Consider the following 24,269-nt stretch of genomic DNA (forward strand, 5'->3'; position numbering starts at 1 on the left):
TTAGCCCTTTTTTGAGCTGCTTGTGCAATGACCGAGTCTGTCTTGGCCTGTCCAATCAGGCAAGCCGGTGAAGAAGCAGGCGCTCTGTACTTTTTATCCACTCGTGGCAGAACTGGAGGTAAAGAGTTTGGAGTGGCCATGATCTTTAGACCTTCTTTCCAAATAAACTCTATGATCGGTATTGACCAACTCTGTCTTTGGGACAGATTTTTGAAATCATACAGGAAACAATCATCCTGTTTTGTCTCCATGGTAATGAGGAATCGTTTGGTAGCGTTATCCATAATCCTGTGGAAATTTGCAATATCCAACGGTGGTGATTCAGCCTTCGGCTGTTCATCTGGAGCAGGGGAGTCAACCTGATAATCCTCATACTCCGACGAATCCGATTCATCCAATTCTCCTTCTTCCTGAGCTTCCTCTTCAGAATTCTCATCTACCGGTTGATTAGCTGGTACCGGCATGGATGGGGCATGTATCGATTCTTCCATTGCAGGAGGGATTGAATGCGGAGTTTCTCTAGGCGGGGGGGAAGTGAGGTGTGAGTCGCCCGATTCCGAGGGCGGAAAACGTTGATAGTAATCATCCAACATGGACATTAAATTCTTAAATAATTCCATGGGCATTTGAGTCCCTGATGGTGGTGCAGGATCCAACCTTGTCTGTTGCGTCACCTGCTCCTCTTCCTCCTGTTCCTTAACGTGTATGAGCAAGTCAGATGGACTCGTAGCTGCTGGAAATAAATCTCCACCTGAGTCCTCGTCTGAATCCAACAGCCTGTCTGGCATGGTGAGTGGTGATATACATGCAGATTGTGATGGGCGTTGTAGAAGCGCCGCAGTGGTGGCTGGAGAAGGCAACGATATGGGGTTGCTCTTTGCAGACCAGACTTGAAGATCTGTACAAGTTGACAGGTTCGGTGTCATTGGATTCCCTTGGGCCACCGGGAAGTCCTGTGGCATTGACTTTGCTGTGAGGGACGAACTCGCCGTCGTCGACGACTGTGGCTGGAGAGGTGTCGTCGACGATCCGTTTTTCGACGTCGACGATGTCGTCGTTGTTGTCGACGGAACACCTTTCATCGTCGACGGAATATTTTTCTTCGTCGACGGGGCCGTCGACGACGACTTCGTCGACGGGGCCGTCGACGGTGTCTTCTTCGTCGACGGTTGGATCGTTGACGGAGTCTTCTTCGTCGACGATGAGTCCGTCGACGGGTGCTTCGTCGACGGTGAAGCCGTCGACGGCAAGGCTTTCTTCGTCGACGGTAGTGTCGTCGTCGACGGGAAGGGTTTTTTCGACGCTGAGGAAGGCTTCGTCGACGGAGGCTCGTCGACGGTAGGTGAAACTTTCTTCGTCGACGAGATGGGACGAATTTGAACATGAACATAGGTAGGTGAGGACACTGAGGACACCACCAAAGAGGGTTTTGGTGAGGAATAGGTCACAGTGGAAGTCACTGTAGTGGCAGTCCGACAGGAAACCGGCAGAGGAGCTGCTGCCTTGGTTGTAAGCCTCTGAGGTGACAATAAAGGGGCAGTCTTTTTAATGACAGGCGGCTTCACAGATTTTTCACAGGCTTTCTTCACTGTAGAAGTAGAAGGTACCTCAGCAGCAAGCGTGTGCTGGGCCTGTTTCGCCACCTTAGCCTTAGGGGTAGTTACTTTACCCTCAGCCATCCTCTTTCTAGATCCCATAGAAGACATAGAGGCCAAACTTCCTACCTCAGAGAGTGGCAAGTCCTTGTCCTTATTCCGTTGTATCCATAGTAGGAGGCGACCCTCTCTGTCCCTGAGGGTTTTAGTGGGAAAAGTGCGACAAATCTTGCACTCCTTAGCCTGATGGTCTGGATACAAGCAGTAAATGCAGAGAGAATGAGGGTCTTCCTTGAAGAGCCTTGCCTTGCCACAAGAGTCACAGGCCCTGAAAAGGGACTTAGATGTGGACATGTTGAAAAGAAAGAACTTTCAAAATTTGAAGTGTAGAAGAATAAACTGAGCAGAGCTCAGAGAGACTCCCTATCACACGACGTGCAGTTAAAAATCTGACAGCCTGGGTCTCTGGGGAGAATACCTAGGTGGGAGCTGTGGCCTGATTGGCTGCAGTTTGGTCTAACATAATGACTTGGATGGTCACTAATGTGGAAGTTTTTCATTGGTAGCTGAGGCTACTCACTTCCTGGTTTATTATAACTGTTATTTGCTATGTACAAATAGCTTATTACTGCTTTTTTATATACCGTGGGACTCCTACTCCGACGACGGGGAATGATTCAGGCATGTGAATCTATGAAAGACACCCCAAATACTGGAGAATCACACTTACATACTTGTTTACACTAGTCTGCTTGATGGGGCATAAAATGTCAATAACCACTTCTTCCCAAGCTTCTTTGGGAAGTATTCTCAGTGTCCTAGGTTGGACACGGGGCTTCAAGATTTTGTCAGACCTACTGCACTCACCACATTCTCGAACAATTCTTTCCACAAAAGTGTCCATTCCAGGCTACCAGTGAGTTTGTCTAAAACTCTGTGGTCTTAGAAATGCCTGGATGGCCTTTGTGAGCGAAATCTATTAGTTGAGACCTTAAAGTGGTAGGTGGAATCAATCTAGTACCTCTCATTAAAATACAATTTTCACATGCTAACTCTTATTTTATTCAAAAGAAACCACTGAGAGCTTCATCCAAGTTTGCGTGTTTGTCCAAATTTTCTGCAATACCCTCAATAACAGATTGAAGCGTAACATCTTTGGCAAGCTCATCTTCCCACACACCCTTCCTAATTACACTCTCATTGACAAGACAAACTGCATAGTTATCAAACTCATCACTCCAGTCTTCAAACGTCTCATCTTTGGAGATGTTGACATCCACCAAACAGTAACAACAGTCAGCCAGATTGTTTTATGCACCTGAAACATACACCACAGTAAAATATAACTCTTGGAGAGCGACCACCCATTTTCTTATCCTAGAAGGAATATTATCTAGACCTTTTTTTCAAAGATCTGCCTCAACGGCTTGTGATCTGTTTTAATAGTGAATTTGCACCCCCACAAGAATTTGCGTCCTTTTCTCATCGCCCAGAATATTCCTAAAGCCTCCTTCTCCACTACAGAATAGTTGATTTCAGCTCCTCTTTGGCTTCTGGATAGAAACAAAATGGTTCTTTCTACTCCCCTGTGATTTTGTAACATGACAGCACCTAATCCTGCCGAGTTGGCATCTGTCATAATGACAATGTTGTGACCTGGTTCAAAACTGCTCAAACAAGACGCTTTAGATAACATTTGTTTGACTAAAACAACCCCCTTTTCACACTCAGCATTCCATTTAAAAATTGCCCCCTTTTTCAAAAAAAGTCTCAGGTTCTGAGTTTTGTGCGCAAAATTGGGTATAAATTTAGTGCAGTACCCAGTCATACCCAAGAACTTGACAACATGATCCTTATGAGTAGGACTGGCTATATTGTGGATAGTATTTACCAGATCTTTCTTGGGTTCTATGCTTGAACCAGATATCTTATGTCCCAAATAATCAATCTCAGTAAGATTGAATTTGCATTTCTTTGCTTTCAAGGTTAGACCATTTGGCTTCCAAGACTTTTAGGACTTCCCTCACTCTATTGTCATGGTCTTCTTTGTTATAACCAAAAACAAGAATATTATCTTGGTATATCTTTATCCCCTTGACATCACTAAAGATATTTCCCATCATCCTCTAAAACACTGCAGCGGCAGATATTAACCCAAAAGGCATTCTAAGAAACTTAAAACTTCCAAATGGGGTGATAAATGCTGTTAGTTCTTGTGAATCTGAGTGCAACTTTGCTTGGTGATATGCAGAAGCCAAGAAAAAGGTCAAAAATAATTTGGCTCCCTCTAAAAGGGACAGCATTTCAGAGATGTTAGGAAGGGGATAATGGTCAACAACCACACATCTGCTAAGTTCCCTCAAGTCTATACAAAGTCTGGAATCTCCATTGCTTTTAACTGCCATAACAACAGGTGACAACCACTCTGAAGCCTCTACTTCAGTGATTATGCCAGCACTCAACAGTTTGTCCAATTCTATTTTCATGTTCTCCTTAACTTTAATGGGAACACCCCTTACTTTGCTGACAAAAGGTACGGCATTTTTCTTTAAGATGATTTTATGAGAGTATCCTTTCAAGCAACCCAATTGCTCATTGAAAACGAAGGGAAATTCTTTTTCAAAAGAGGGATCAGCACCACACAACTTGACCTGACTCAAAGGTGCATGTACATCGCTACCAACAACTTTTTACAAAATAACCGGAGGAGTCTCATTGGGATCCAGTATAACTCCTAGGTCCCTTTGGTGTAGCCAACTGACTAATGAATCACCTCTCTCAGAAACAGACTGCCAATGGTGACTCGATCTTCGAAGTTGATGTTACCATTGAAATTACCCGAAAGTTTAATGGGCTCCCCCTATAGCCTTTGGCTTTGATATCAGCTACATGAAGTACAACTTTGTCTTTCAAATATTTATCATACACGTTTTTGGGAACAAGCATAATTTTTGCTCCAGAGTCAAAAAACATTTGTACAGGGGTGTCATTGATGTGAACTGTTTCAAAGGGACCACTCTTCTCACCTTCAGAGACCCTAAGTATTATTTCTTCAACTTCATATTCTTCATCACAAACAACTTCTTGAACTTTCTTTTTTTCAACGTCAGAGCGACAACATTTAGATACATGACCCTTTATTTTTTTACCATCTTTTACAGGTTGACTTCCTTCCTATGCAACCTTTGAAGCTGGCTACAAGTCCATGTTCTCCACATCTGTAACATGTACCCTGAAAAATTCCATAATGAACATTGTTCTTGTTGTAATTACCCTTGTTATGCAAAGATCTATTAGTGTTGGTTTTACTCTGGTGAGAAAGCGTCACATTTTGCTTACTTTTTGAGTCAAACAGTTTCTACCTTATCTTCCTTAGCTACTTTGACAGTTCCTTTTTTGAGTTCAGCAACACATGCTTTTGTGTGTTCACAAGATTAAGCTATAGTAATTACTTCTAACAAAGAAGGATTATCTTTTTCCCAACATGCTTCTTTGACCTTATCTAGAGAACATCCTAACATAAACTGATCTCTCAACCTCTCTCCAAAATTATTCCCAAAATTACATGTGGAAGCTAGTTTCCTCAAAACTGTGACATACTCTTCAACATTCTCTCCAGATCTTTGCAAGTGTTTGCCAAAATGGTGTCTTTCTAAAACGGTAGAGACTTTAGGCAGAAAATGCAAGTCTAACTTTTTTAAAACAATTTACATAATCATTTAAAATATCCGCCTCTAATGTGGGTAAATCTGGAAGATGTTGAAAAACTTCTTGTATCTCAGGACCTAGACAATGAAGAAGAGACATTTTCCTTTCAGCATTCAACGATACACCACACACACGGGAATAATGTGAAAAAACATTTTTCCACTGTTTCCAGGGAATAGTTGGTTCTCCTGGGCTCATTAAAAAAAATGGAGGAGGAGGAACGTTTTACATTTTGCTGTCAAGTAAAAATATAGTAAGTAAAAACCTGTAAAAGAGAAAATTACTGGAAACCTGAAAAGAAAAAGATTAGTTAAAGAACAAAATAATCCAATGTTGTGGTGTGTTTGTCACCTTAAGGAAATGATAGGTAACAAAGCAGGATGGAGTGTGCCAATCACTGAATTGGTTCCGCTCTGTAAAGAAAGGAATGATCAGAGTATAGTATTGTTCCAACAATCTAATAAAATAAAAGGTTTCCAATGTTTCCCATGCTGGCAAGAACACTGTATTGTTCCAAGGATCTACATCAAAGGAAAGTTCCAATAAAATGTTCCCACGCAGGAGAAAATGACTGGAATGTTGTATTGTGTCAAAAATCCAGGAGTATGAAGAAACAAAGTTCCAAGGATACACGGTCTAGTTGTAATCCACTCAAAATCGGGAAGTGAGGAAAATATAACAAAAGGGGGTTAGCGGTCTAGTGCTCCCAAAGTAAATAGGAAGCAGGAAGTATGACGAAATCAGGAAGAATGACGCGGTGCCAGAGCATTCCACGAGATCAGGATGCATGATGCAGTGTCAGGGAGTTCCACAGAGACAAAAACAGCATCACAAGAAATCAATGAGCCAACGCGCTGTAAAAAGGAACATCAAGGGCACTTTTAAAGGTAAGCAACTCGGGTTAACCGCTCAGATGTAATGGCAAACACGAGCGCACAATGCATTAAAGCTAATCCAGGCAAAATGCAAATGCCAAAAGAATTATATCCTCAGGTTCAGTAAACCCTTCGATGTAAAACAAATTTCAGTATAATTCCAATTTCCAGAGCTTCATCCGCTTTCACAACTGACACGTGAACGTGTGTCGCACAATTCACAGTCTTTCCAAAGTTTCAGCTGCTTTCAAAACATCACAATTCACAGTCTCAACCTAGAGGCCAGTGACTCGTACCACTTAGGACACTGCCAAACAGTTAAAGAACCAAGATGCACAACGAGTGCAAACTGAACAGGGAAACTGTATCTCGAAGTAAGCAACAGAACAGGGAAACTCTAAATTTGAAAATAGACAATCACAGATTGATTGAAGTAATACAATACCAGAGTAGTAAGAAATTCTTCTTCCTCTTAGTCTTGTTCTCGAAGTAGTTTTCCTCGAATTCAATTTTAAAGTAGTTAGATTTGGGGTGAGAGGGTAAGTCCAAGTGAGTTGTTTCTTAGCTCATCACCATTGTAAAGATCCTCCAGACAGCAAATTATGTAGAAAAGGTTCTTTTTTCAAGAAGGACTTCTCAAACCCCAGCCTGCTAGTCTCAGCTACAGCGCTGGCTCCAGAGTAACTGTTATATCAATCAAAGGAATACATTCCACAGTGAACCTTCATAAATACAAGATTCCATAACTCTGATGTCGCAGCTGTAATGATGAAGGGGACTCACAAGAAATTCATTACAATGGCTAAAGTAAGATGTTAAAAACAGAATACAGAATACCACCGCAGACAAGCTCAGCTATGGTGCCTAGTGGATCATGAGTGGCGTTATACCCAGAGGTGACTAGGCCTCGTCCGCAAACTTGGCTCAATCTGTTAAACACCACAAAGAACGTGCAATGCCAGCATATTGGACATTTTAGAGGAGTCTCTCGATCAGATGCGTTTCGCCTAGAGAGAACTCAGACCTCCTGTATGCCTTTCCACCAATACTACTCATGCCCAGAGTTCTCAAGAAGATCAGTATCAACTAGGCTGAAGCATCCTAGTGGCTCCAGATTGAGCCCGTAGAGTTTGCTATCCAGAACACCAGGCCTATGCATCGGTCCTCCAGTGAGGCTGCCCCTCTGGGAGCTCCTGCTATTGAGGAAGCAGAGTGGGCTTCTACACCCAGGGCTTTCCAATTTCCACCTTCATGCTTGGAGATTGAGACAGCTGAACACCTTCGACCTTCCTCCAGAGGCGATTTATGTCATATTGGCAGCCGGGTTCCACAAAAACTGTATATGCTTGTCATTGAGACAGGTTAGCTGGTTGGTGTGGCACGTCATATTGATTCCCTCCAGGCTAAACTATCTGACGTGTTATTAGTTTTGTCCGTAGCCCAGCAATGTCATACTCTAGACATAGTTAAAGGGTACCTTTTGGCTTGTTTGGATGTTTTGCGGTGGCCACATCAGCCTTTTTTTGTTTAAATCTCCAACTGCTATGTGCCGTTTGAAAGGTTTACATTTGTTTTCTTCCTCTGTCAATGCATGGTAGGACCTTAACTTGATTCTTATGTTTCTAAAGTGCACTCCATTTGAGTTGATTCACAGCTGCCCTTTACGACTTCTTTCCCTCAAGAGTATTCCCCATTGCCATTACATCGGCACAGTGGGTGAGTGAGCTTTAGCTCTGCGTCAACCTGCCATACACCACCTTCATTCCAGACAAGCTGCTCTGCGGATGTGTGCATGCTTTTTACCATAAGTTGTGACGCTGTTCCAAGTCAGTCAAAGCATAAACTTGCCGGAGACTCCATCCCAAGGACCCCATAAAAGTGCTGAGTATCTACACAGATTGTATGAAAGAACATTGGTTGGACGAGCAACTCTTTGTGGGGTTCCCTGGATAGAAGAAAGGAAATGCTGTGCTGAAGAGTATATCTGGCTGGATTATAGTTGGCATTAAGATCTGTTACACACTGGCTAAAAAGCAGCCTCTGGAAGTACTGCGTGCTGATTCCACCAGGGCCGAAGCTGCTACCAAAGCATTAACATGCACAATCCCTGTCCTAGACATTTGTCTGGCAGCTGGGGGTCCCTCTTTAAGTTCACAAAGTATTATTGTCTGGATGGTCAGGTTTGCTGAAAGGGGACCTTTAACTGCATGGTCCTGTAGGACTTTCTGCTTTGAGTCAAGTCAGATCATCCTCCAAAAATGTGTTATCTGTTTATCAGGCAAGGAATCTGCAACAAGATGTCTCTTTGAGAAGAGCAAATTATTTACCTTTGATAATGTTCTTTTTGGTAGAGACTCTAGCTGCAGATTCCTCACTGACCCTCTCATCCTCCGCGCTCTGTGGTTGGACTCTATACATTATTAAGATCCCAATTCTAGCAATCTGCGGACTGGTCACTTCATTTTCCTTTGGGGGCTCCGAGTCTGGGGGCACAGAAACTATGAAAAGCAATTGAAATTGGCACACAGGATAGGTGTCTATATAGGCTGAGTATCATTTCTGGAATGTAATGACATTGATGTAGAGCCAGGCAGTGCCACCTGCTACCACACAGAGATTCTGTTTGAGTTTACGGATCCAGTCTGACGCCTGGGGAATAATAAAAAGGTGACTAATCGGCAGCTAGATGGTCTCTATCGGAAAGAGTGTTATTGAACACAGCAGAAAATTTGGAAAAACATTGAGGTATCTTAAAGACGAGAGAGAGTGCTCCAGATTTGTGTTTGATGGCGTTGAAAGAAAATTATTGATGGCAGGTTACAGGAGTGGCATCTATATAGGTTCTGCATGTCATTTCCAAAGCATCTGTGCACAGCTGCCCAGCACCACCTGCCAGTGAGCAGAGGCACTATTGAAGTGGTTTCAGATCTAGTCTGACACCTGGGGAATACTTAAAAGACGAGAAATCTGCAGCTAGAAGTCTCTATCAGAATAAATAACAAATAATGATTAAGTGCATCTCAGATGTGATGAATGAATTGTCACTTATACAATAGAGGCTCAACAATATATTATGCAATACTATTGGCTGTTGTTGGACTTGGCCCGTAGGGCAGGTTCACCCCTAAACTTTTTGCTTTATGTGTGACCCTGTGTCAGTGACTTTTTGGGTCTCTGCGCACTTTTCCCTGGGTCCCAGAGTGAAAGCGCGTGCGTGTAGTATGGCTGGCCTGCCCTCCCATAGGAATGCATGGGGAATGTGTGTGTCCCTGATAGTTCCCGATGCGTGGGGAGTGCAGGCTCGAGTTTAGTATGTCTGAACTCGTGAGAGTGAATGCTGCGAGATGGTGTATGCGGCATGTATGTGTCTAGAAGGGAAGTGCTACTTCTGGACATTGAGATATGTGTGCAGTGAGGGTGCTGGAGCATGATTGGCTGGAGCTGGCTGGCATGCCAGGCTCCAGGAAGTCTGGATGGGTCTGCCCGGTGGTGAGTGGGAGATTAGCATGAGTGATGTGTGGGAGGAGTGTACCTGTGTCCTGGATGGGCTGGGTTTTCCCCACACAATGCTGGCTCCGCCCCCCTGTGGTGTGTCTAACAACCCTAGCCTCCCCAGTGAAAGAAATGGGTGGTTGGGCCATCAAGAGTGCTCCCAAGCCAGCTGTAACTGGTTTTCCCCCCACCCTGCACCTTGAAACAAAGGATTTTACAGTATAAGAAGGGGCTGTGTCCCCACAGATGTTGTTCTCTGCCAGGATCCTGAGGGGGCTGTTGCTGCTGCTGGGCCAGAGGACCGCCACTTGGAGTGTCTCCCTGCCTGGAGACCCAGTGAGCTGGTTCTGGGCCCAGCCTTGCCCCCTGCCCCTTGAAAGGACTTTTTCTGGACCTTTATCTACTGCTAGCGCTGGGGATCGCTTTCTGATGTTCCTAGCGCCTGGGAGCGCTTCGTTTTCCTTCTAGCGCCTAACAGCGCGCTTTATTCTGGCTGGAGCGCTTGGGAGCGCGTAATTGCCCAGCCGGTGCCCACCCGGCATTTCCTCAGGAGTGCTGAGCCCCTCGAGTGCCCACCTCGAGTTATTGTTTATTTCACCCTTTGAGCGGCTGCCCACGCCGCATTTGCCTGTGGAGTCACCGCTGCAGCCCGGAGGAAGCAGCACCGCCTTTGCCCGAGCCGAGGAGAAGCCAAGGAGCAGCTGCTGGCGTCACCCGGGAGCCGCGCTGCCATTGGCTGTGGCTGCGGGAGGCTCGCCGGGTGACCTGTGCTCTGATTGGCAGATTGGAGGAAGGCGCTGCCTGCGGGGGCCGCCCGAGGCTCCCCGAGCTGGAGAGGAGCCCCAGACCTTCACCAGAAGCCGGTGAGTGCACCAGACAAGGGAGGGGCGCCGGGACACATTGTCGGTGTCCGCCCCCCCCCCCCCCTCGGTAGCGCGACCTCGCGCTTTGTGTTTTGAGCCCAGAGGAGGCTCACGGGGGCCTTCGTCTTTCCTCAAGAGCCCCGAGAGGCTCAGGGCGCACCATTGCCTTGGGAGTCCCCAGGAGGGGGACTCCCGCTTACAGCGCCCCCATTGTTCCAGAGCCCAGAGAGGCTCGTAACGGCGGCATCTTGGCATCAACAGTCCCCGTGAGGGACCCCCACAGCCCAGCGAGGCTGCACCTTTGTTGCTGGAGCCCAGAGAGGTTTCCAAAGCGGCATTTTTTTGTTGGAGCCACGAGGCTCCGGGGGCAGTTGTTTCTCTTGAGTCCCCAGAGGGGGGACTCCACAGAAGGCTCCAGACGCTATTTGTTTACAGAGCCCAGAGAGGCTCAAGGGGGCATGTTGATTTCGTGAGAGCCCTGAGAGAGGCTCTTGTGCCCACAGTCGTTTTGAGAGCCCTGAGAGGCTCTGGGCACAGTTGTTCGGGAGAGCAGAGCCTGCGAGGCTCTGAGAGTGCCATTTCCTCGTTCTTGAGCCCAGAGAGGCTCCAGCCCGCCTTTTGCTTTGCGAGCCCCGAGAGGCTCGAGTGCCCAGTCCTGGTGAAGAGCCTGAGAGAGGCTCAGGAGGGCCAGTTCTTGTTCTAGAGCCCAGAGAGGCTCCAACGTTGCCCTAACTTGCCCTGTACCAGTTGCCCAGCACTTTGTGGGCAACTGCCACGTCTAGGCCCTGACATTGGGACACAGGGACTGTCACAGGTGGTGACTGATCTGAGTTTTGCGCAACTGTGTTTTATTGCTACACCTCTGAATGTTGATACATCATGTGTTTTGTTCTTACACCCCTACAGGTATTGTGATATGTAGGTGGTTGTTTTCTCCCTAGTACAGGTGGTGCTAGTGAGGTCCTGTAAATGTAAATGTGTAAATGTGCTGGATTTGTAAAGCGCACGGCTGCCCGTGAGCGTCCCGGCGCTTGCTTAGGGAACCCGTCCTGGTATTCCCCTGTGAGAAACCCCGGCAGGGTGTCCACAAGGTGAAAGCCAGGCATCCCGCCGCGAGGGGCCGTAGTGGAGATTAAGCAAGGTATTGCCCAGAGTCGCAGAGTGTGACCCCGTGAGTTGAGTAGGCACCAGAGCGAGAATTGTCGAGTCCGTGGAATTTTTGAGCCCGAGACCCGCCGAGGCGGGGAATCGAACCCTGGTCCATGGTCGATCTCAGCTTCCGGGTCTGCCGCCTCTAACCACTGAGCCACGCTTCTCCACTGTTACCAGTGATTACTGGTTGTGTGCTCTATTTTTATATTTTGTGCTACAGTGACTTACATTCTAAGTGCTATTTCTGAAAGTGTTACTTCTGATTCCTGACAGTGGTCCAGGTGGCCCTGTCTTGTACATATCCCCTGTAAATTCTGCCCGTGCCTCTGGCACATTGTAAAGTGTGTGTTTTATCTAATGTGTTTTGGTGTAATACAAAGGCTATTTTTATATAACCTTGTGTGGAGTTTCCTTTGTGGTGGGCCTTTGGGTGTTGTTGCTGGGGTGCATGCGCAAATACTTAACTTACATCGCCTCCAAGTTTAGCCTTGCTGCTCGCGCCACGTTACCTAGAGGGTGAGCAGGGGTTATCTTGGCGTGTAACTCCCTTGCCCTGACTTGGGAGTGGTGGTCTCTGACTGACTTTGGCGAAAGCCCTGGCCAGCCGGGGGATTCCATTTCCAACAGCTGTCAAACACCCAAAATCTAAACACTGTGATATAGAGCTCTGGAAGGTAAGACATAGTAGAAAAAATCTAATTCTGTAAGTGGGTCAATTCCTCAAGTTTTCTACAAGTGAAACTTCCAATTGTTGTACTAATCTTTTGCTAAATGCATACTTGGTCAACACAAGTTTCCAACCCAGTACAAGTGGACTTTAACAGATATCCAATATTTAGTAATAACTGCATAATTTCCTTCAAATAAATAATGTTATCATCACAAAAAAAAATGGATACTAATAAGATAAGAATTACCTCCCACAAGTAACAAAGTAGGCTTACCCAAGTTTTTTCACATACTCCAGATATCCTATAAGGATTTCATGATATACAGCTGTTCGAAGGCATCGTGGTCGAAAGAAGTGTATGCTATCTAAATATGATATGTACACACGCCTGGTATAAAAAGATAAAGAGAACACATGATGTTAACTATGCAATATCATGAAAAACAGAGAAAAGTCTTGCAGATGTAGTAAAATATGTGACTATGTTAAGTTAGACAAACTTTTGGCTGGGAAAAAAATAAAAAGAAAGCAAGCATGGATACACAATTAGTGTCAAAATAAGCATATCACTAGCAAAAACAATACTGCTCTGGGCTGAGCCATATGAAACTGCTATAGTAACAAGCACATATCTCAAACAGGCTGGCGGAAAAAAGAAAATGTTTTAAATGGGTTGATCAAAAGCCAGATATATTTGACACTGCAAAACCGATGACTAAAAATCATGCTTCTCTACATTGTTAATGTGCAATACTATATCACTAACACCCAGCGGTGCGCCAAGCTTCACAAGTCACGCTTCATCTACCATATCTACGCTGATATTATTGGTCAGAATGATAGGGGTGGGATACCTGGTATTAGGAAGTGGACACTCCGAACCATACTCTTGTACATGCATCCCAAAGAAACACACATCCACGCCGTCAATCTCTTCAAAGGCAAACAATGCTTTGGTTCGATAAGGAAAGGAGTCTGACATCTCTCCAGAATCCACAAACCTGAAGCGACAAGAAAAGACAAGATTTGTAATAACCGATCACAAGTAAAACAGAGTTAACTAACATTTCACCTGTATAGAGAATTCTCAGAACAAGATTAACCAGGATCCTTGACAGGCCAAGGATCTCTCAACACTTTTAAATAAGACGCAGTGACAACAGCATCAAATGCATCATATTACTTTTTGCATTTCAATTGGCTGCCATCGTTATCCTAGATGCCTCGATCCTTGTATTATACTTCTGCCCCAGTGTATTTTTACAAAAACAAAAAAAGATGTCAACAGTGAAATTGTTTTCTGAATTCCAAATTATTGCATGATCCATTACATACAGAAACAGCCAAATTATCTTTCCATTAAAATCCTAGAAACAAAAAATACTACCATTCAGTCTGCTGCATACATTACCAAGAGGTCGAATATGCCCACAAATCTAACATTCTGTTTTTCATTGTGGTAACATTCCTTTTGTTCATAGTGCTTACCTGAATCTACAAAACAATGTAGGAATGTTGGTGGCATTAATAAAGCACGATTTCTGGCATCCTTAATTATCTGCCCCAAGTGTGATTTCTTTTGCACTCCTCCTTACCACAGCTCCCTTCTCCACCTTCCCTTTTCTTGAGTGCGGTGTATGTACCGTAAGAATCTGAGGATTTCTTAATATTGGACCTTTTTTCTAATGTTTTGTAAAACAAACAAAGCGTATATACTGTCATTCTCCATCTACGTACATACATCTATATCTTTACACTTGCGGATTTGCGCTCACAAGCAGACATCTAAGGCACTATCGCACAAGTTACTACTTGTGTAACGATATATCTGTAAGAGACATTAGTTAGTGATAGATTCTTTACCTTAGAATATCCCCAGGCGTCAGACTGGATCCGGAAATGTTTGCGTAGCAGTACCCTTGCGCGACGGTAGGCGTCGTCTAAGGCTCCGCGTCCGTCGTCAGCGGCGCCGTGATGACATCGTCGGAGTACTTAGACGCCCCCTCCGCGTGCTGACGTCAGTTCTTAGACACAGCTTTTCCGCGCCAGAGACGCAGAGCCATGTTAAAAACCAACACTGTTGCCATTGAAACTAGGCCCTGAAAGGGGATGACCTTTACCCTAGATATCGGTTCGCAGAACGGGGAGGACGGGTGGGTCGGTAAGGAATCTATCACTAACTAATGTCTCTTACCGATATATCGTTACACAAGTAGTAACTTGTGCATCTGAAAGAGACACGTTAGTGATAGATTCCTTACCTTAGAAGATACCCCAGCAATACCAACCCCGGTGGTGGGTCTGCGAACCAATAATCACACCAGAAAGTCTGTGAGGACGGAACCGCCAAAGAAGCCATCCCTCCGGACTTGACTGCCCAGAAAGTAGTGTCTTGCAAACGTGTGCAGCGAGGCCTACGTAGCTGCCTGGCAAATGTCCTGCAAGGGCACTCCCCGGCCCAGGGCAGTTGTAGTCGCCGTGGCCCGGGTGGAATGAGCCCGCAATCCAACAGGGGGCTCCTTTTCAGCCAAGGAGTAACATGCCTGGATACACAAGATGATCCACCGAGAGATGGTCCGCTTGTGCACCGCTTTTCCCTTCTTAGCGCCAACGTAACCAACAAAGAGTTGGTCATCCACCCGGAACTGGCGTGTGCGATCCAAGTAGAATGAAAGCGCACGTTTTGGGTCCAGCCGGTGGAGCCGCTCTTCCTCTTTAGAGGGATGCGGTGGCGGAAAGAAGGTGGGCAAGGTTATAGACTGCCCGATATAGAAGGCCGTGACAACCTTGGGCAGGAAAGAAGGCTTAGTACGCAACACAACTTTGTCCGGATGGACAGAAAGGAAAGAGGGTGTACATGAAAGAGCCTGGAGCTCACTCACTCTCCTGGCAGATGTGATGGCAACCAGGAAAGCAGTCTTCAAAGTAAGAAGACGGAGAGGACAGTTGTGAAGTGGCTCAAAGGGAGCGCACATCAGAAACGTAAGAACAAGGTTCAAGTCCCACTGAGGCATCACAAACGGAACAGGAGGGAACATGTGTGTGATGCCCTTCAGAAAACGAGTTACAATAGGGGACTTTAACAAAGAAGGTTGATCAGGCAGCCTTAGGAAGGCTGAAAGGGCAGCAAGGTAGCCCTTGATAGTGCCCAGAGCAGAGCCCTGCTGGGCAAGAGAAAGAAGGAAGAGAAGAACCTCAGAAAGAGGGGCAGCAAGAGGATCCACAGCCTTTGCTGTGCACCATGCCACAAATCTGTTCCACCTGCAGGCGTATACCGACTTTGTGGAGGGACGCCTGGCTGCCAGAATGACATTACAGACTTCAGGAGGCTAGTCAAATGGCCTCAACTGTAACCGCTCAATCTCCAAGCATGGAGGTGGAGACTGGACAGGTTCGGGTGGAGGACCGTCCCCTGCTGCTGCGACAGAAGGTCCTCCTAAAGAGGCAGACGAACCGGGGGATCGACTGACATACTGAGTAGCTCTGGATACTAGTACCTTCGTGCCCAGTCCGGAGCCACAAGGATGACTTGGGCCCGGTCGTGCTTGATCTTCTTCAGCACTCTGGGCAGAAGTGGTGTAGGCGGAACGGCGTACAATAGACCGCAACTCCACTCGCGACGAAAAGCGTCTCCGAGCGAGTGCTGCCTTGGAAATTCCAACGCGCAGAACTGATGACATTGCGCGTTCTCTTCGGTGGCGAATAGATCTAACCAAGGCTCTCCCCACTGCTGAAAGAGGCCATGCGCCACGTCCAAGTTCAGACGCCATTCGTGATCCATCATGCACCGACGGCTGAGTTCGTCCGCCCTGTTGAACCACCAGGGTCACGCCCTGATGTTCCAGCCACTGCCAGAGGCGCAGAGCCTTCTGGCATAGGGTCCACGACCCCACCCCGCCCTGTTTGTTGCAGTACCACATGGCGGTGGTGTTGTCCGGGAACACCTGCACTACACTCCCCCGAACAGAGGGGAGGAATGCCTTCAGTGCTAGACGAATCGCCCGCAGCTCCAAAAGGTTGATATGGAGCCGGGACTCTGCCGGAGACCAGAGGCCTCTGATCTCCGCCTCTCCCATGTGGCCTCCACAGCCCTGGAGGGACGCGTCGTCACAACTACGTGCTCCGGTTGAGGAAGGGAGAGGGATCTGCCACTGACCCAATCGCGGTCCGTGAGCCACCACTGCAGCTGTCTCGCAGTGCCCTCCGAGATCAGGACATGGTCGGATAGGTTGCCCTGATGCTGGGCCCACTGAAACTTCAGGTCCCACTGCAGAGCCCGCATCCGCCACCGGGCGTGATGCACCAGAAGGATGCAGGAGGCCATCAGCCCCAGAAGCCGCAGCGTCAACCTGACCGAGACCCGGGACAAAGGCTGAAAGAGTGGAATCAGAGCCTGACTGTCCCAAACCCGCTGTTCGGGAGGATAAACCCGAAACTGCAATGACTCGAGAACCGCTCCGATGAAGAGGAGCTTCTGAGAGGGGCACAGGTGTGACTTCGGCACATTGATGGAAAACCCCAGCAGGTGCAGGAGGTTTGCCGTTGTCTGGAGGTCGCTGACGACTGTTTGGTGAGAGCCCGCCTTCAACAACCAGTCGTCGAGGGAGGGGAAGACTGAAACCCCGAACCTGCACAGATGATCTGCGACCACTGCCAACACCTTCGTGAACACGGTAAACTGAAAGTGCTCGTGGCCTACCGTAAACCCCAGGTAATGCCGGTGGGCCTGCAGGACGGAGATGTGGAAATAAGCGTCCTGCAAGTCCAACGCTACCATCCAGTCTCCTGGGTCCAGGGCAGCTAAGACCTGAGCCAGTGTCAGCATTTTGAACTTCTCCTTCCGGAGGAAGCCGTTGATGTTCCGTAGGTCCAATATAGGGCGTATGCCCCCTTGCCCTTCTTGGGTACCAGAAAGTAGTGGGAGCAGCAACCACACCCTACTTCTGGCCCAGGAACGCGCTCGATGGCCCCCTTGGCCAAGAGGGCCGTAACTTCCTCCTGCAGAAGTCGCAAATGATCCCCTGACACACGGTGGTTCTGCGGTGGCATGGCTGGAGGGGTCGCATCGAAGGGGAGGGAGTAGCCCCTTCGGACGATTTGCAGCACCCACCTGTCCGATGTGACAGTGCGCCAGTGGAGGAGGTGATGGCGAACCCTGCCCCTCATTGGCGACACATGGGCCTGAAAGTACGGACTAGGAGGGTTTTGAGGCGGATGCTGCGGGGGAAGGTGAGGACTGTCCTCGCCATTGTCCCCGACTGCCGCCACGGCTGTTTCCACTGCCGCCACCGCGTTGGGTATTACTCTGCGGTGCGTGGCTGGCAGCACGTGTGCGTACACCCCTTCCTTGGCCACGAAAGGAGCGAAAAGCAGCCGTTTGCTGGCACGGGGCCGAGAGGCCCAAGGACTTGGCCGTAGCCCTGGAGTCCTTAAAGCACTCAAGCGCATGGTCTGCCTTGTCGCCAAAAAGGCGACGGCCATCAAACGGCATGTCCATGAGTGTATTCTGGACATCAGCCGAGAAGTTGGCGGACCTCAACCAGGCGTGGCGACGAATGTCCACCGTCTTTGCCATCGCTCTGCCCAGTGAGTCGGTGGTATCCAGTCCACACCGAATAGAATAACGTGCCGCATCTCGGCCTTCCACAAGGGCTTGGCCGAGTTTAGCCCGTACCTCCAACGGGCCTTCTGGCAGCACTTCCACGACCGTATCCCACAGGGAGTGCGTGTAGCGGCCCAAGAGGCATGCGGTGTTGGAAGACCGCAGTCCCAGACTTAGGGAGGAGAATACCTTCTTGCCGTATTGCTCGTACCTCTTGGATTCCCTGTCAGGCGGAGCCGACGGGAATGCGGTCTGGGAATTAGAGGCCTGGATCACCAGGCTCTCAGGGGTAGGGTGGGTGAACAGGAAACAAGGGTCGCCCGGGGCCGGGCGGTGGCGTCTGGCCACTTCCTATCTACAGGTGAACCTGTAGCGGGCCTGGACCAAGTGCCCAAAAGAACGTCGGTCAAGGCCTCATTAAACGGCAGCAGAGGCTCAGCCGAGCTTGACTGCGGTTTAAGGACCTCAGTGAGGAGGTTAGTCCTCACGGCCGCGACGGGGAGCTCAAGGCCCAAGTCCTTGGCCGCCCGCGTCAACACCACACTGTAGGTTGCCCCCTCCTCACTGTAGGAGGTGAGACAAAACCAGTGTCTGGCGAGGTGTCCAGACCACTGGCATCCCCAAGTCCACCTGTCCAGTCCTCCTGGGACTGACACTCTCGTGTCAGAGGGTCCTCAGACCCCTCCCAATACTCCTCATCAGCCATCTCCTGGTATTCAGGGGTGTCAAATGATGGGGTCGGCTCATGGAAGATGACCTCTCCGAACGGCGTCGAAAGCGGCGCCGTTCCGATGCCGGAACCGGATCGAGGGAGGTATCGGGGACGGCGCCGCCCTAAGACGGCGCCGGGGATGACACTAGAGGGAGCGGCGCCGGGGAGGTCGTTAGGTTCACCGTTGACGACCCGGATCAGGATCCAGTGGGGCCCTGCGGCGCTGGGCCCGAAGGCGCCGGCAGCGTCGGGGCCGAAGCACCCGACGGCGTCGGGGTCGAAGCCCCCGACCCGCTAGGGCCCCCAGACGGGTCCGCTGGGCCCGAAGGCGCCGCGGAGCCCGCCGGGGGAGTGAGGGACCTCATGGCCATGAGGAACCGCTCGATCTCCTCTGGCGTCGCGCGCGTCCCAGGGACCGGAGGGTATGGGGCCGGACGCGACGCCTGCGACTCTGACGGAGCCGTGTGGGCGGTGCCACCTGAACCCCCGGCCGCGTCGTGCGAGCGTCGGAAGAGCGATGACATCTCTTCGACTTCTTGTGCTTACCTGACGACCTCGACCCTGAGGAGTGATGTCTACTCCCGGAGCTACGATGGCTCCGCTCCCGCGACCGGTCCCTCGACCTCCGTCCGGACCGGGACCTCTCTTGGCGTGGAGTCGACTGCCGGAGTTCGAGTCACTTGCGGGACCGCTCCCGCCTAGCTTACGAAGTCAGGGCCCGGCAGTCGGAACAGGTCTTGTCGTCGTGGTCAATGCAGAGACAGTGGAGACACAGACGGTGAGGGTCGGTGACCGACATCAGTCGGTCGCAGTCCTCACAGGGTATAAAACCTGGCATCCCTATCGGCACCGTTCCGTGTCGAAGACTCGAAAAAGAAATGATCAAAAGGGATCAAAAAGTTTAGTCAAAAAAGACTAAGGTACCACTTTTTCCCGGATCTGCGCTGCTGGCGCGGAAAAAATAAGAACGGACATCAGCACGCGGAGGCGGCGTCTAAGTACTCCAATGATGTCATCACGGCGCCCACGACCACGACGACGGACGCGGAGCCGCAGACGACGCCTACCGATGCGCAAGGGTACTGCTACGCAAAAATGTCCGGCTCCAGTCTGACGCCTGGGGATATTCTAAGGTAAGGAATCTATCACTAACGTGTCTCTTTCAGATCTTCTAAATTAGCCCTCTTCACTTTCACACATTCCAGGTCTCCTTTACATGACGTTGTCCCAGTTACAGCCCCAGCTATCAAAGACTTGGATGCCAGTATAATCTCGACTTCTACTTCTAACAAGTGTGGTGCTTCCATTATTTTTTCTAAAGTTTGCAGAATGTGGCCCAGAAGAATAAGTTACTTACCTTCGGTAACGCCTTATCTGGTACAGCCTGGATCTAGCCACAGATTCCTTATATTAGAATTATCCTTAGGCGCCAGACTGGATCCAGAATGTTTGTACAGCAGCACCTCTGCCTGTCGATAGAGGGCATTGAGCAACTCTGTAGCGACGCGTCGTCCTCCATATGCAACGGAGTTCATATAAGCCCTCCCCTAACATCCTGACGTCAATTTCTTGTGTGACTATTTTTCACAGCAATAACGCGGAGCCACTTATAGAAATTGCCTATGGAAACAATGTGCTAAAAAAGATTTTATGTCAAACAATTACGAAGTCCTAAAGAAGGGCACCAGAATGCCATGACAAGCATCCTGTATGTAACAGGATTAACAGAGAGGGGATGATGGGTGGGTCGTTAAGGAATTTGCAGGTAAATCCTGTCTCTACCAAATAAGGAGTTACCGAAGGTCAGCAACGAATTCATCTGATAGAGAAATCTAGCCACATATTCCGGATCTTAGAATTAGATACCCAAACAACACCATCCTTGGAGGTAGGTGTGCGAACTGGACTGAGAAAAAGATCCCTGAATAGGACTTGCCGGTCCACAATGAGATAAAGCAACTAGAATTATAGGTGAAGCCAAAAAGACCATCCACTAGAAGGACTGGGGGAAGCTAGCATGAGGAACATGTGGACAACATTACCCACAGCAGAGGGATTAGAAAGTATTGGAAGAAAACACTTTATAGAAACAAAAATACTATGTAGCCCTGCCAAAGAAAATCAACCCATGAAGTGACGAGGCTAAAGGACCAAGGACATCAGCCTACACCACTGAATTAGAGCTCCAGCTCCTTGTTGTGGAAAACTAGAATGTGATCTAATCCCACCCTGTGACACAGAGGAAGGGAATCTCAGAGCACATCCACGATAGAGAGAACGAGAGACATCCCTACAATGCTGAACAACAGCACTGCAAGAAAAAGAACAACATTTTGGAAAAGACCCCTCTTAGAAGGAGAAAACCCTCCTAGAGAGAAGTCAACCCTCTGAAACTATGACACACAGAAACCCAGAAGAGAAAGGTAAAAATGAAATGCAATGTTCTCTTTGTTTTTTACACTTTCCAGCACTACCCATGTCAGGTCATTGGGTGTGTGGTTCTGCGATAAAGTGACTTGTCATCCTGGTGGTGGCTCGTTTGCAGCGGATCTATAATTGAAATATGCTATCTTTCACCTTTAAACCAACAGCAATGTTTCCATGAGGATGTGGAAAAGTAAATTTTGCCATGTTCTGTGTCCCTACGTGTCATCCATCATATGTTATCCGTGCATGATTAATATGCATATGTATTCCCCATGTTCGATTAATGACGCAATTACAGTTGTGTCCATCTCTAGTATGTCTATTTCCAGTTCTCGTGAATACTACGAATATCAGGCCTATTTAAAGTTACGTTGCCACGTTTCTCAGTGTGCACGTTATTTCATTGTAAAGTCCCCGTTTCTAGGCCTCAAAAGGGCCCGGACACCAGATTCAGCTCCTGTCTCCTGAGCCTCGCTGAGGAGCGATACAGCCCCCACCTGTATCCTCGACCCTTCACTTACTTCCTGTCTCACAGTGCCCGGTTCAGCCTGGCTCTGCCTCTGAGTCTGCCAAGAGTATGTTATGATTCTAGTCCAGCCCTCCTTCTCTGCATTCCTAAGCTACTGAATCGCATCAATAGTTTCCGTCATTGTCTAGCCTTTACGTCTCCATGTAAGAGAAATACTGTATTAATGGTCATTTAGTATTCTTCATCACGCACTACATGTAGAATAATGCATGCTCCAGTCTTAGAATCAAGTTAGCCTTTCCCCTCCTGACTTCTAGTTTATATCAACATGTTCTCTAAACATCAGATACTAGATACTGTTTAGGTACATGTCGCCCTGACTCTCCAGACTTCAGTCTCTGCTCCTAGCACAGAGTTCATAGCCCCCAGCTTCTCCTAGTAACACGTCATTGCCAGTTTGCGCGCACCATCAGGTTAGAGGTCCCGGCTCCTTAGATAGCCCCCTCCATGTCTCCACCCCATTCATGACATATTCTGTTACGTTTGCATCACATATCTATGTATACGCCCTGTTACACCCACTTTCACCCTTATCTTTCGCGACTGCTACGCGTCACACCCTTTGCTCCACCCACTGCTCCGCCTATCATATGTACTGTAATGCAACTGTTTTACTATATATACTTGTGTATTGTTATTAAATGCTAGCGCGCTCGTCCCAGATCCAGCCCCGGCAGCTGCCGGGCCCTGCCATTCTATTCCTATGCAGGTTGTCCTGTTCCTGTCCTTTATGCTGTAATAAACCTGCAAACTCCTACTACCTCGAATCTTGACTCTTATTTATTGAGCTATCTGTTATTACTATGCCTAGTCAAACCTAGATCCGGTATTATTTATTTATATACCACATAATGGCGCCCGAATAGGGACTTGCCCTTTCCCCACGCGTCGGTGAAGCCACGCCGGCCCCCTGACCCTCTGCAGTCGTGACGGAACTCTTCTGCGCACCGGCAGATATTTCTGCTTTAAGTATCCCTCAGGCCCACGGAGGAGACGGAGGAGGCGGTCCAGCATACGGACGAGACGGTGGAGGAACGCGGCGAGTCCCGACCAGAGCCCAAGCCGAGAGTCCAAGGTCCGAGGTATCCGGAGGCCCACCCGTAACAGAAGTCCGAAGTTCGTCCGTCCGGCGTCGAAGCAGTCCAGTCCAGTCCGAGGCCTTCCGTTCTTGCTGCCCGGTGAGTACCGTTGCTGGGGTAGTATCTAGACAGGGTCAATCTAAATTGTCTCTGGTCCGATGGGTCTGGGTACGCAGATCTGAAACGAAGTGTTCACCTAGGTGGATACGGGTCTTGATGCGTCCCTTTATGGGACCGGTATGTTCCGTGCTGTTTCAGCAGCGCATCCAGTAATTCTAGTCTGTTCCGTTCTCGAGAAATTCATGTGTTTCTGTTCTCAGTGTTCCAGGTAGTATTCTGTCCGAACTGTTGCTTCATAATGTTATTCAATGTATTTTCAATGTCGTGGTATGCCTGAATTGTTTTCTCAATTGTTATTGTTCCTTGTGTATTGTATTGTGTTCAGATTCAAGTTTGCAATGTCCCTCTTTTCGAGATTACGTCAGTTAAAAACTAGAAAGGGTCTGCTAGAAGAAGCAGTTCCTGTCCCGCCTAGGGACAGTCCAGGTCATTTTATGTATCAGAAGCATGGCATAAGCGCCATATTATATCTAGATTTATGGGTAGAGTATACCAAAGGTTTGGAAGAAAAGTATAGATGGCCCGTATCAGGTACGTGGGATGCCGAGTGCATCATGAGAGTGGAAGAGGCATTATGGAAAAAGAAAGCCAGACAGTCACAGAAAGATGCCATTGAGTTATGGCGCAAAGAATCTCATAAAAGAACCGAAAAAGAAATCAGAAAGTCTGAATTAAGTAGAGAATCCATAGAGCGAGCACAAGAAAAAGAATTAATCGAGATAGGTGAACGAATCAAAACCGAACAGTCAGACAGACAGAGGCATGCCCTTATTAAGGGTATGTACCCTCTTCTTGCCGAGGGCTTGCCAAAAGCGACCCCGGAGGCATCCAGTAATTTTCCGCCACCATTAGTTCCGCTCAAGCTACGTCACAAACCGACCGCAGCTGATATTTTCATTTCGTCCTATTTGGACGACACAGTCCCGGAATATGCAAATCCCGCTCCGCCAGTCCCTGTAAATCAGGCAATTCCTGCTCCTCCAGACACCGGGGCACCCCTTGCAGTACCTGCTACGGTCCCCCAGGTTCAGTCCGCCATACAAGTCCAGCCTGCATTTCAATTTCCCGCCGCGCTAGTACGAAGAGCATCAGTCGATGGTTCCAGTTTAGGGGCCGCAGGAGGAGGTCCTCCTCAGACCCCACCGCCAAATAGACGTCCAGGAGCAGTCGAGTTACATGAACGTGCGTTACAGCGTACGCCTAAATATCAGTCCATTGCAGAAATCAGGCGAGCTCTTACTGAATGCTGTTATGATCCAGTTCCAGGCGAGGATAGTATGGTTATATTTTCCGTGCGTGTTAGGCAGGTGTCCGAATACTTGGTCACTTTACCGAATATGAAGGAGGATCTAGACAGAATATACCGTTTCATCCGTACAGGGGATGATCCAGAAAGTATTAGTGAAGTTATGTCTCAAAGGAAAGTTGAGATCCAGCTCATGATA

General features: G+C 48.3%; 1 protein-coding gene across 1 annotated transcript in view; it reads right to left on the reverse strand.

Annotated features, from left to right (window-relative positions):
* The window catches only part of CREBBP (CREB binding lysine acetyltransferase), a 1,783,742-nt gene that overhangs the window by 292,957 nt on the left and 1,466,516 nt on the right, over window positions 1-24,269 (reverse strand). The window contains exons 25-26 of the mRNA XM_078663125.1: window positions 13,210-13,356; window positions 12,630-12,743 (exon numbers count right to left, since the gene is read on the reverse strand). Coding sequence (XP_078519251.1) covers window positions 12,630-12,743; window positions 13,210-13,356 — 261 coding nt within the window. The remainder of the gene's footprint in view (window positions 1-12,629; window positions 12,744-13,209; window positions 13,357-24,269) is intronic.

This window comes from Lissotriton helveticus, chromosome 10 (genome assembly GCF_964261635.1).
Source record: "Lissotriton helveticus chromosome 10, aLisHel1.1, whole genome shotgun sequence".
Lineage (NCBI taxonomy): Eukaryota > Metazoa > Chordata > Amphibia > Caudata > Salamandridae > Lissotriton > Lissotriton helveticus.